We start from the raw sequence: 13971 nt of genomic DNA on the forward strand, positions 1-13971 counted from the left end.
AGTGAAAATTAATATTAACCAAAATCATTCATGTGTCACAGAAAACAAACTACAGAGAAAGTTCACAATCTTAACCTGCATAAACAATGCCATTATACACACACACACACACCTTCAACAAGTTTCAATAAATTAATACATATAAAAGTAAATGGTTTTATTTATAAACTGGCTACAAAAAGTATAAAATACAACAAACAGGGTTTATTGTTTTTATTTTGAAGCTAAAATCTCATCACTTCTTTACGACTAACTTTATGTTCTGGGTCCTCAGGCACCTGTAGACCTATCAGACAAAGCTCTATGGAAAGAACTTATGAAGCTCATCAACTTCAAATGAAAAATCATAACTATTTCTTCACACACACACAGATAAAAGTAACGAGTACACATAGAGTGTCTCATAAGACACCATTCAAATATGGTTTTATGGTGGAAAACCAAGAAGAGCTATAGGATACACAATGCATGAGAGGGTGTTATTAGGCATTTTGAATAAGCGTGCACGCATATATGAGAGAGAGAGAGAGAGGGAGAGAGAGAGAGAGAGAGAAAGCATATATGATATAGGGAAAGTACATACGAGAGATATTATTGTAAATAAAATCTTTCACTTGATAGTTTAAAAAGAATAAAAAATATGGAAAGCTGAAGAGAAGAGAGAAAGAAATTGACAAAAACTATATTACCATTCTGTTGAGCATAGCCGTCCCATCCAGAGTTTCAACATCAATTTCAGGATTATCATCAGAAAAGCTGATATCCACATCATCACAATATTTTTTCCTTTTCGTATTACGAGCTGATCGTCGCTTCTGAAATAAACGAAAACAGAGTTTAATAAGAGTTTTTATTTATTTTACTTTCTTCATTTTTTTTTTTTGCTGTGTTTTATTTCTTTTTTTTTTTTTTTTTGGTAAGGCGTCCTTTAGAAGTGAGGAATTGTTTTTACCCCTGGACATCCTTCCAACTCATATTATTCAAACACAAAGGAATAGAACTCATTGTCACTGGTGAAAACTGATGAAAGTGCAGTGTCTTATCACTCTAAAGGGGGCAACATTACAATGAAAAAATATTAATGAAATAGTTAAATGGTTGTGAAGTGTTTTCTTCCTGGGTATATGATGCCCTTCCTATCACTAACCCTCCTAATAAGATATTATTTCCCCATGGCCAGACATGTTTTTATGGAAGATTGGAAACAAAGGACATCATTTGCATGATGGTGACACTTGTTTACAGCTACCATGTGATGTCAAGGCAAGGAGACAGTATGCAGATGCTCACACACACACACACACACAACATTTGCCTTTTTTTTCAGTTTCAATTGACCAAATCCACTTACAGGGCTTTGGTTAGTGGCCTGGGGCTGTGACAGAACACACTGAAGGTGCCATGCAGTGGAAGTGGATCCAAAACCATGTATTTGGAATAGAAATTTCTTACCCATTCAGTGGGTACCTCAGACAGAAATCAATATCACTTGATTGTTCACCTCAGATATGATAATCAATATTATTTGATTCAGTGGAATCCAACTTTTTTGTTTTTACTTTTCTGAGATATCAATAGGAGTGTGTGTGGGGGGGGGGGGGGGTCAAACTCAGCATGAAACACTCAGGAAAGCTTCAATGATTTTAAGTTTTCAGCCATTGCTTAGCATTAAGGAGAAAGGAAGATAGGAAGGACTGGATGTAGAGCTGACTAAACTGATACTAAAATACGAGCAGAAAGATTCACAGTTCACATCCTGACACTGCTGCTGCTTTGGGCCCACGATCAACAACAGTTCAAATCCATCTCACAGTAAATAATACAGAATGGGAACAAATGTAACATATCTTTTGCCTTTTACTTGTTTCATTCTTCGAGCAAGATCGTTGTCAGTGCCCCTGGACTGGCTTTTGTGCGGGTGGCACATAAAAGACACCATTTCGAGCGTGGCCGTTGCCAGTACCACCTGACTGGCCTTCGTGCGGGTGACACGTAAAAGCACCCACTACACACTCTGAGTGGTTGGTGTTAGGAAGGGCATCCAGCTGTAGAAACTCTGCCAAATTAGATTGGAGCCTGGTGTTGCCATCCGGTTTCACCAGTCCTCAGTCAAATCGTCCAACCCATGCTAGCATGGAAAGCGGACGTTAAACGATGATGATGATGATGAGACAGCAGCCATGCCTGTTTCTGTCTCTCTTGTGGGTTTGAATCCACAAGAGTAAACAAGAGAGGAAAATGCCCCTTGTATTTGAATACTATGCAAATATTCTTTTAAAAAAACTTTTCATTTAATTTTTCCAAAATTTAATTGTTTTCCATACTTAGAGTTGAAAAAGTCTCAATGACCGAAACCAGTACAGAAATGTTTTTTACGATAAAATTATTTTAGCATTTTCTACCTTGACTTTTTTTTCCTTAAACATATCAACTCGTGTTCCTTTTCAACCTTCTATATAAATATGTGTGTGTGTGTGTGTGTGAGTGTGTGTGTGTATATATATATATATATATATATATATATACATACACACACACACACACACATACACTCTCTCACACATAACACATTAGAAAGATCAGCCTTAACTTCTGAAATGCTTTGTTTTGTTTTCATGTTATTACATAGACACCAGATATTATTTGTTTTTGTTTTTTAAACTAGTTTGTATAAAAGAAAAAAAACAAGCAACAATAAACCAGAAAATCCCACTAAGCAACACACACACACACAACATAGCTGTGGGAATTATGATGATTTTGAGAGAAATCTATTGAGAAATTATCGCAAGAGATAGATAGTCATCTCTTCCTACTCCCACCAACACACACACACACACACACACACAGAGTTTATCTCCTTCAATTGTTCATTCTCTCTGTCTCTATTTTCCTTTCTTTCTTTCTTACTAATCTCATTGTTTTCTACTCTCACCACTCCCTCTCTTTATCATTCTCAAAATCCTCCCTCCTTTATTACTCTTATAGGTTTTCAATCCTCCTTCTTTCTCAAAACTCTTCCCTTTCTAACCTCTCCTCATCCTATCACTTCAGAGACTCTCTTTTACAACTGCATCCATTTTCAAATCTCTCTGCTTTTACCTCCCCCCCTTCTCTCTAATCTTCCTCTCTCTCTCACTCCTGTTTCACCCTCCCTCCTCATTTCTTCTCTCTCCCTTCTACTCTTCCTATGGCTCACCTTTTCTAATGACAACCTTCTTCCCTCCCCCCTCTCTCTCTCTGTCTTTATCTTTACACTTTGTTATCCTCCAGGTATCATTTGGTGCTACCTAACATGTGGATTAGTAAACTAGAAACGAAGGCTGGCTACCTTCAGGTAAAATACATATTTCAGATCACTCTCCTTCTGCCCCCCTCTCTCTCTTTTACAAAACGTGCATGAGGCCTGCCACTCTAACAAATTGCCTGCCTTCTACCATCTGTGTTTTTATGATTTTTACAGTTTAACACAATTAGTAAGAGAGTTCATATATATATATATATATATATATGGTGGTTGTCTACTCCTTAAACAGAGTTTGACCACCTCCTGCACCTACACCTTAGCCCTTTCATGGCGTCTGATGTGGCTTTTTAAACCAGACAGTGTTTTGAAAAAACACCCACACAGATTGCACCTCTGATTTGCACTACCAATACCTGCAGGTAAGTTCTGCTCATTGTGGATCCTAACATGTCTTTTAAGACCCCCATTGGATTTGCAAACCCTCTGGCACACACCACATTCAAACGTGTGCACAGACATATAATCAGAATAGCTGAATGAGGTTTGTTTTCCATGGGTTCGCAGGTGAGATTTGAGGCCAGCCAAGGACAGACATGGTCTGTCACAGACTGTGCACACAAAGAGGTCCTTGTCATTCACCTTCTCAGTCTTTACATTTTTCCTTAAATATCTCTCGAGATATCATCACGTCTATCACCAACAACAACAACAGCAACATTAAAAACAATATCAATATCATGAACAACATTCCCACAATTGCTGACCCAAGTTTTATATTTAACATTGTCAGCTGTTAGAGAAAGAAATATAAACAAACAGAAAGTCAAAGCACACACATGGGGGTCAATTGCGCTGTTAGAAATAGCAGCCAAGTCATAATATAGTCCTATATACATTATGTCAATATAAAAAAAAAAAAAGCAATGATTACAACTGGAATGTCTTTGGCCATAGGTCTGCACGATCAGGGGCAAAACAACATCATACAATGAAGAAGAAAACTGCCCAAACCAGAAAAAAAAAAACAAAAAAATTTATGAGAGAGAGAGAGAGAGAGAGAGAGAGAGAGAAGGCGGGAATACAACTTTTATACAACTGTAGAGTAATGGTGCCCCATGAGAGAAGGAATCCTAGAAGACTGCAACATGTCTGTGGATGAGTAGATAGGTAAAGTGTTTAGGGGTTGAAAGCACAATTGGAGTGGTAGGAGAGAGAGAGAGAGAGAGAGAGAGAAAGAGAGAGAGAGATTCGTGGGACAGGCCAGCACGGGGGCAGTATGCATCTTGTTAGTTCAAACTAGCAGCTATTAACAATATACTACTGTCAGAATATGGAAAAAAAAAAAAACTCATTCAAAGGGAAATATTTTAAAGAGTTTAATGAGTTAACTTTTATATTTGGACAGTAGAGTATACTGTAACCTTTTTTTGCCCTACCTGGATACTTTGTTCTTAAATGACCAAGAAATCTTGACAGTTTTATTCCTTCATTTCACACAAACGCGTTAATAACTGCTCACAATTGAAGAATGAAATAATTCCTTCATTTCAAATATCTACATCAGTATTAGCAACACTTTTCTTTTTGTGGCATTAACAGCAATATTTTACAGAAAATCAGAAAACCACTTTTATTTTAATGAAGGAGAAATGTTGAAAAACTCTAGCTTTAACTTAAAACTGTATGAAATAAACTGAAGAATGTTTCTTTTTTTCCTTTTTTTTTTTTTTTTATTATTCTAGATATAACTGATTATGGGGTATAATTAACTTAATTAAGAATTGATATGCAGAAAGTAAATTTTTTTTCTTTTTATTACTTAGAAATTGACAGAAAATACTTGAAATGAAGAAAAGGTCATGACACTTTTTGATTGTTCAATATTATTGATCGTTCATATTTGCTGAGATTTTACTATGTGAGGTATCATCTCCCACTGATATATTTTAGACAACAACTAATTCTGAAATGGTATGGCTGTTGAAAAATCAAACCAATTCTTATACAAGCATTCATTTAAGAAGGACCACTTCACCTCAACTGCTAATTACACTTTTTAACAGAAATTCAATGACAAGAAATCTGAATGCATGATTCTTTTAAAAATTAAAGAGTTTACATTTATCAGACTTCAATAAAGACGGAACATTTTCAATAACGGAAGCATTAATAAAGAGAAGAATTCATTAGAAAATATTTTCACTCCCTGTTGATTTTTAAGATCTAACGATTATGTTAATAACATTACAATAAAGTTTAAGGTGGGGAGCTGGCAGAATCGTTAGCATGCCAGGCAAAATGTTTAGCTGCATTTTGTCTGTCTGAGTTCTGAGTTCAAATGCTGCCAAGTGATTTCTCTTTCCATCCCTTCAGGGGTTGATAAAAAATACCAATTGAGCCCTGGAGTCAATGTAATCAATTTAACCCTAAAATTGCTGGCCTTGTGCCAGAATTTGTGTTGACCAAAAACAGTACTGCCTGATTGGCACCCATGCCAGTGGAACGTTAAAAGCACCATTCGAGCGTGATCATTGCCAGCGTCGCCTGACTGGCTCCTGTGCAGGCGGCGCATAAAAAGCACCACTTGAGCGTGACTGATGCCAGTACCACCTGACCGGCCCTCATGCCAGTGGCACGTAAAAGCACTCACTACACTCTCGGAGTGGTTGGCATTAGGAAGGGCATCGAGCTGTAGAAACTTAGCCGGATCAGACTGGAGCCTGGTGCAGCCTTCTGGCTTACCAGCCCTCAGTCAAACTGTCCAACCCATGCCAGCATGGAAATGCAGACGTTAAACGACGACAATGATGATGATTATTTACATTTGACGGATATTCGTCCTCATCTTGTTTGTTGTTAACACAACGTTTCGGCTGATATACCCTCAAGCCTTCGTCAGGTGTCTTGGGGAAATTTCGAACCTGGGTTCTCATTCCTATCGATGTTACTATTATTATTATTATTATTATTATTATATTATTATTACTATTATTAATCAGGTCATTGCAGTTAATCGAACTCGGAACCTTGGGGTTAGTAGCTCGCGCTCTTAACCACTACGCCATATGCCCGTGATGATGATGATGCTGATATATACGTACGAGGGGTTTCTTTCAGGTTCAGTCAACTAAATCCATTCCCAAGGTGCTACAAAGTAGGACTGAACTCAGAATCATGTGGTTGGGAAGCAAACTTCATACCACACAGCCACAGCCTAAAAATCTGACAAGTGCAAGATGTCACTGGCCCTTGATGGCCACAGTATACTGGATGATGATGATGACCAGTAACATAGGACAGTCTCAGTGATGAGACTGCTTTTGGTTCTTAGTTCCAAATAAGGTCAGCTGTCATTTCCAGGTAACTATCTGAAAACTAAATAATGTGATCGTTATGAACTTACCTGGACCGAACTATCAGTATCTCCTTTTGGTGACGGTGGTGGTGTTACTTCCATGTCGGAGTTATCAGATCCAGTCTGCTTTTTCTTTCGCAAAATTGGTTTCACTTTTCTGAAGAAGCGAAAAGACGGCAAGATGACACAGACTTAATGATAAACTTTATTTTTGGTAAAATAAGCTGTGGATAACACACACACACACACACACTTTGCTGAAAGACAGTAAATAAGAGCACTGAAACTGTACATTGTTGAAAGAATATTTCAAGTTGAAACCCAGTCAAGACAGTGTTGTGTGTGTGTTAAAACCAACCCATGAGAAAGTGCATCATTCAAAGTGTTTGAGTAGTAAAACTTCTGATTTTCTAAATTGAAACAAGTCACAGATCAAAGCCAAACTCTCTGCAACCAGAAGCAGAAAGAGAACCTTTTGTGTCCTCATAAAGGCTTCTTAAATGGCTGCATTCATTTTAGTTAAGAAAACTGTTCTCTTGTCTTTGGATTTTCCATCACAGCCATTCGTCTTATTTATTGAACATAACCATTTAGGCAGCAAGAACTCTTAAGAAAGTAGAAACTCATTCATTCCAAACAGTTTACTCTCACACTCTCTCTACATAACCAGACACGTCACCAGCTGAGAAAGTTTCCACCAGTGTTAATAAAACATAATCAAAGAACAAACCATGAACAGTGGCAAAGTTCTACAGATATTTCAAAAGAAAACAACAAGAAAATCTACCAAAAGTCAGTCAAATCTGATTCCATCCAGTTAAGGTTTCAGGCTCACAATTTATTAAGTTGTGGTTCGAATAAAATTTAGCATTGTTTAGTTCCAATCTATCTTGGTTGAGTAAACCTAAGACCTATAATATTTCAGTAATGACTACGTCAACCAACATGTCTTTGTGTATTTGTTCAGATGAAAGGGTAATTTGAGGGAATTAGCTTGCTATTTCTAGCAGGTTGAGCAACTTCAAAGGGGCTCCCTTACTGGTTCACAATAAGTTGTGTTGTGTTCATCAAGAACAAATATTACAGTGTTTTTAAGATAGAATATGGTGTGTAGGCTCCACAACTCAGCAAATCTGATTTGCTGGATTAGAACCACATTATCCATTGTCTTTTCATTTTACTTGCAAAAGCTGATATGGTGTGATTGAAGTAAGATTTGGTTATTATTTCTCGCAGATCAGCCAACCATATATAATAAGCCACTCCTTGGCTCATGCAATGGTCTTTTTTCACACTGGAGAAAACAACATGAGATGAGAAACTTAAAGAAGAACAGCATCCAAAGGTGGTATTTGGCTGATACCCTATTTTACTGAGCCCCTAAAAGAATGAAAGGCAAGCTTGACCTGATTAACTCTTTCAGAATAATATTTTCTAATGAAATTCACAAACCAGATCAATTTGTCTTAAATAATCAAGTATTTGTAGAAGAGTTTATTAAAATAACTTTTTTGTTATTAGGCTGGTATTATATAAATTTATGATAAAAGATATCAATGAAATAGGAAAACCTGGAATAATGTTTGCCTCTCAAACCTCTTTCATGGGGCCGAAGAAATGATAGTCTGAAGGTGCTAAATTTGTTGAGAAGTAGGGATGTGATCCACAGAGGACCAGCTTCATTTTGATGTATGACACATGTTCCTGTGTTGGTAATTATACCTGTCCTAAACAAAATGGCATTACTTTTTGACTCACCCTCATATTTAAAGAAAGATTTTTTTTAAAGTTATTAGCTATTTAAAAAAAAAAAAAACTATTTAGAGAACAGAATGTCACCAACTTTTGAGTAAAACTTTCCATATAGCATGTATTTTGTGTATATATATAATATTATATAACATCTATATGTATACACACACGTGTGAATGTATATATAAGAGATTGATAGATTTATAAATTAGAGATAGAGGAGACGTTAATTCAAAGAGTTACAGAACTTACCGTTTCTTCTTCGCAGCTTTAGACCTTTTCCCTGATTTAAGTTTTCTCTCTTTCGGAACTTTCGGCTTACGTTCCCGTTTCTTTTTGGGTTTCTCCAACTTTTCAGCTGAGTCTTCTTTCTTGTCAGAGGTAGCTCCAGCAACACGGACCACACGTGGTATCTGAGTAATCCCTTTCTGCTGAGCATCCACCAGAGCTTGTGCAATTATTTCATCAGCCTTGTCCTGAGGAGTTTTGTACGTCTTTTTCTTGCTCTTTGAAGTTGTGTTTCGCTTTCTCTCAGGCTTAGGTGTTGTCAACGTCGACGTCGACGTGGATGTTGATGTAGACGCTTTATTTGTCGATGGTCTCACCGTCAAGCTAATTACTTTCGTCCGTGGTTGTGTTTTTGGTGTACTGACACTGGTCACCTCAACAGTGCCACCACTGGCTTGCAATTTGGACAATGCACCTGAAGCAGATGTTATCATAAATGTCTGCTGACCTATGGGAACACCGGTTGCTGAAGAAGGGACAGAAGACTTAGCTACAGTCATCACTTTAGCAGTGGTTCCAGGCTGTAGCTGAGAAGGCACTAGACTGTTGGCATTGCTTACTTGGATTGTCTGATGAAAAGAGAATAAAGAAACCTTTAATTCAAAAACAAAACATAACCTCAAGTAGTTTTTATATTAAACAATCAATCAACCAATCAAGGTTATTCAAATCAAAAACATTTATTTTAATGCCTAATTCATAAATCTCAGTCAATATGTATCAACTGTTTCTTCTGAATTCATGTCAAGTAATATTCAAGGATTTCTGATGTAAATACAAGTTCAATATAAATAATGATAATAATAAACATCACAGAAAAATAATAAAAATTGCTTATTCTCAGTGTCATTATGGAATAAACAGTGTGTGTGTGTGTGTGTGTGTGTGTGTGTGTGTGTGTGTGTGTGTGTGTAGTTCCCAAAAATAGATGCTGTTTAATTAACTAAAACCAAAAAAAAAAAGCATATATCATCATCTGTAACATCATCACAGAGATAAGGCAGAATTTGTTGAGGCAAATTTTCAACAGTTGGATGCCCTTCTTGTCACTAACCCATACCTATTTCCAAATAAGGTAATTTTTCCTCATGACCAGACACATTTTCATGGAAGATTGGAAACAAAGGACACTGCTTGCATGACAGAGACACCTGTTTACAATTATTATGCAATATCAAGGCAAGGAGATAGTAACATGCAAACACACACACACACACATATATATATAAGGGACTTCTTTCAGTTTCCATCTACCAAATCCACTTATAAGGCTTTAATTGGCCCTGGGCTATAGTATAAAACATTTACCCAAGATGCCATGCAATGGGACTGAACCCAGAACTATGTGATCAGGAAACAAAATGTAAACACACTTGAATGGCTAATAACTCCATTTTTAAAACTTAACCCATTAAAAATATTGAAAGGAGCCAGTCTAAAATTTATCCTGAAGTAGCAACTGGAGGTCTAAAAACCCACAAAGTGCAAAGTCAGTTTAAGAGGGAATTTCAAGCAGATCTGCCGATGGTGGCTTACCATCCCTTGAATTAGAGATAAGTCTGGAGCAGACGGAAGTGTTCAGAATGGCCACAAGAAATGTTCCTGAAAGCCATGGACATTGAAGAGCCCCACAAAGCAAAAAAGGGCAGGTATTAGAAATGTGTTGGCAGAATTCAAGAAAATATGAGCAGCAAGCCAAGTTGTTAGATAGGCATTTCAAAATCAAGCATCAATAGTATTCTGAAGTGCTGCCGTTGGAAAAGGTTACATTCCAAGAATAGTCCGTGCTTTCCTTGAAGAAGATCCAAACTGAAGAATGGAATTTTGTGAGTGGTAGGTGGCGAAATGTGTAGAGAATGCACACTTTCTAACAAAGATTGGCGTGATGAGACTACATTGAAATGAAACGGCTTGATTAACCATTGCAGATGCACCTATTGAGGACCTGAGAATCTGTATATCATAGAAGAACATCATGTTAATTTACCAGGACTTAGAGTATGGTGGGGGGTGAGGTTTAACATCAAAAGGACTAATTGGAGCATTCCTTTGTGACAGTAATGGCACTGGTCCCATTTACTTGAACTTTCTGTAACAATCTGTCATGCCAAGCATTCAAGATGACTTTGAAAGCAAAACTGACTGCTGTGAGGTTTGAACCAAAAGCACAGAAACCCTGAGCAAACGTCTCAAAGCATTTTGCATCAAGTCCTAATGAATGACTACCCCAGGTGTATGTTAATGTGGGCCAGTGAAGACACATTTCTATTTGGGGCTGAAACAGCTCAACAGTGCTTTTAATTCCTTTAGAAAAGGGATGAATGTTACAGCTTCCTATATCCACACACTTGTTGCATGTAATTATATGTACTTTGTTTTTTTTATCTGCATTATTTGTAAACATATGTAATAAAACAAAGCAGTGTGTGTGTGTACACATATTTTTTTATATTATTAGTTTACAGTTAGAATTTGTGAAAGAGCATCCAACTGGAAAGTCCTTTAGTTTTTAAAGACAAATTCCCATACAAATATCCTTAATAAGATCCCTGTCTGAGCTGAAAGAAAACAAGTGACAAAGTGTAAAAATGTGAAATAAAATATATAAAAATACCGAAAGAAATAAAGAAAAAAAGAAGAGAAAGGAAAAGAGAAAGAGAGAATAGGGAAAAAAAGATGAAGAGTGTGTGAAGAGGAGGAGAAGCAATAAGAATAGAGGAAAAAACAGAAAACATATCTTACTCTTGCAGGGGTAAAAATAGCTTGAGGTGTTGTTGTGAGCACAATGGACGTTGGCTGTGATGCTACAGGCTGTTGTGAGTTCACAGTTGCCAATTGAATGGGTTGTCCAATGCGATTGGTGAGGGTAGTAGCCTGAAGGTTAACATCCGAGGTTGAACCCACTTGATCAGTTGTGACCAATTGGGCAAGATTTGAAGTCAATAATTGGTTTAAAGGCAATGCTGTTTGAGATGGGGCCTGTGTTTGAATCTGCAACACCTGGCCTGATTGGCCAGTTCGTATCAAATGAATTTGCTGCCCTTTACCTAACTGACCATGAGGTTGAATTTTAACAATATTACTGTATGTAGTTGTGGTAGAAGAAGGCACAGCCCGGAGCTGTGTACCATTGTCAGATATCTGAATTTGTTGTTGTTGTTGTTGTTGGTTATTTGTTGTCTGAGCAGTTGCTGGTGTACAAGGGATAATCACACATTTCGATTGATTAGGCCCTAAAGCACTGCATACCTGTAGATTTGCAGCATTTAATACTAATCCAATAGACCGGTTTAACTTGGTGGTGACAGCTGTGGTGCTGCTGGTGACAGTTGGCATGGAGCTGTTTCCGATACTGCTCGAAGCGGTTCCTTGGAAACCATTCGTAACGTAAGTAGTAATGTTTGACACTGGTGTAGTTTGGGCCAAAGTAACTGTTGCATCAACCTGGTTGCCTAGCAACGGCGCTTGCATTATGATGTTGCTAGTGGAATTGCTTTGAGGATTTTGTAAATTGGAATTTAAGCTATTACTTACTAACTGTTCCAGCTGCTGGAAGCTGGCCTGTTTGAAAGTTATTTGAGTTGGGTTGGTGATGTGATCCAGTCCTGACTGAGATGGTGGTGGTGCAGTCCTCGGTGAAGATGCTATTGTGGCTAGACTAACGCACTGCTGTTGCGCTTGTTGTGGCTGCAGCTCAGTGGCCTGATACTGAGCGTTTTGCTGCACGGTAGCATGGCCAGAGTCAAAGTGACTCAACTGGTCTGTCGTCACAATAGACTGAGATCCACTGGCAGGCTGTGATGATGGTTGCAATGACTGATTTCGGATTGTAGGGAACGTATATTGTTGGACAATGTTACTAGCTGCCGTGTTACTGACCACCACTTGCTGCTGGCTGGTCCCTGAGGTCAACATAGCTGGTCCATTGCATACTTGTTGCTGTAGTGGCTGCTGCTGTTGCAGTAACTGTTGTTGTTGTTGCTGCTGCTGCTGTTGTTGTTGTTGCTGCTGCTGCAGTAACTGTTGAGTATTATGGGCTGTGGTGTCCAGGAAGTCTGTCTGACTAAAAGTATGAGGCAGTTGTTGTGAGGGAATAGTACTGTAACTGTTTACTGTAATGTCAGATGCAGCAAGAGCTACCTGAGAGTTTGAAGGAAACAATGTTTGTTGCTGCTGCTGCTGTTGCTGCTGTTGTTGTTGTTGTTGTTGTATGTGGTTAAGAGAGTTTGCAACATTTGTTGCAGTGATAGGCACAGTGCTAAGAAGTGGGTTAGAAGGTGTGGAAGTAGACTGAAGTGTTGCTGAGAGCAACGAGGCTTGATTGGATGGGTCAGCATTGTCCGGGAAGTGAGAGAGCCGAGCCAGTGGTTGCTGCGTGGCTGGCAACGCATAGTCGTGATGTGTTAAGTATGTCGATGTATTCAGGTTGGTAGTATTAGCATTGTCTTGCGGCACCTCTTCCATCGATACTTGAGTCTGTTGGGTGGTTTGTAAGAAACAGTTGCTGGCCTGTGATGCCGTATTCCAGACAGAATTTTGGACTAAATCAAGTTGTTGTTGCTGTTGCTGTTGTTGTTGTTGCTGCTGCTGCTGTTGTTGTTGTATGACTTGGCCAGTAGTGATATTAAATGTGTTGTACTGATTAGCAGTCTGGAGAAGTGGGTTAGAGTTCCCTAATGATTGGTGAGGAGGTGTCTGGCCAATTAAGTTCTGACTACCCCCTAGGGATGGATCGCTGATGTGATGAAGCTTGGGGGTAACAAACTGACTGAAATCGAACTGTGTCGATGAGGCCAGGCCAGATATCTGGCTAAATGGTGACTGCTGTAATGGGTCATCCTGAGCAAGTGCTGAAGACAAGCCATGTTCTAATCCCGGGGAGAGCACACCATTATCGTCAGAGACTCCATCCAAGAGACTAGGAGTCGGACAAACGTCAACATCATCCAGGTACAAATCCAACATGTCAGCCGAGTCAGTCATTTTCTCTTTTGCTTTCTCTTTCACTCTTTAAATGATGCTGTTGGCTGACAGAATCGAAGAATGTTTAAATCAAATGTATTCCAAAGAGATCATCGCTAGATTTCATTGGTACAGAATAAAAAAGAATTCTACCACAAATTCTTAACCTGAAAAATATAAATTGTAAACATTATGAAATAATTTCCATGCATAAACAAACACTTTGAAAGAAGAAATCCAAAGACAGAAATCCAAAGACAGAAATCCAAAGACAGAAATCCAAAGACAGAAATCCAAAGACAGAAATCCAAAGACAGAAATCCAAAGACAGAAATCCAAAGACAGAAATCCAAAGACAGAAATCCAA

General features: G+C 38.2%; 1 protein-coding gene across 8 annotated transcripts in view; it reads right to left on the minus strand.

Annotated features, from left to right (window-relative positions):
• LOC106872482 (ATP-dependent chromatin remodeler CHD9) overlaps positions 1-13971 on the minus strand; it is a 128408-nt gene that overhangs the window by 71339 nt on the left and 43098 nt on the right. For all 8 annotated transcript variants that reach the window (XM_089364630.1, XM_089364627.1, XM_089364629.1 and 5 more), the window contains 4 exons: positions 11385-13771; positions 8607-9211; positions 6651-6759; positions 690-815 (listed from right to left, as the gene is read on the minus strand). In XM_089364630.1, the coding sequence (XP_089220756.1) occupies positions 690-815; positions 6651-6759; positions 8607-9211; positions 11385-13625 (3081 nt within the window). In that variant the 5' untranslated portion in view covers positions 13626-13771. The remainder of the gene's footprint in view (positions 1-689; positions 816-6650; positions 6760-8606; positions 9212-11384; positions 13772-13971) is intronic.

The sequence above is a fragment of the Octopus bimaculoides genome, chromosome 16, assembly GCF_046866305.1.
Source record: "Octopus bimaculoides isolate indiv1 chromosome 16, ASM4686630v1, whole genome shotgun sequence".
Lineage (NCBI taxonomy): Eukaryota > Metazoa > Mollusca > Cephalopoda > Octopoda > Octopodidae > Octopus > Octopus bimaculoides.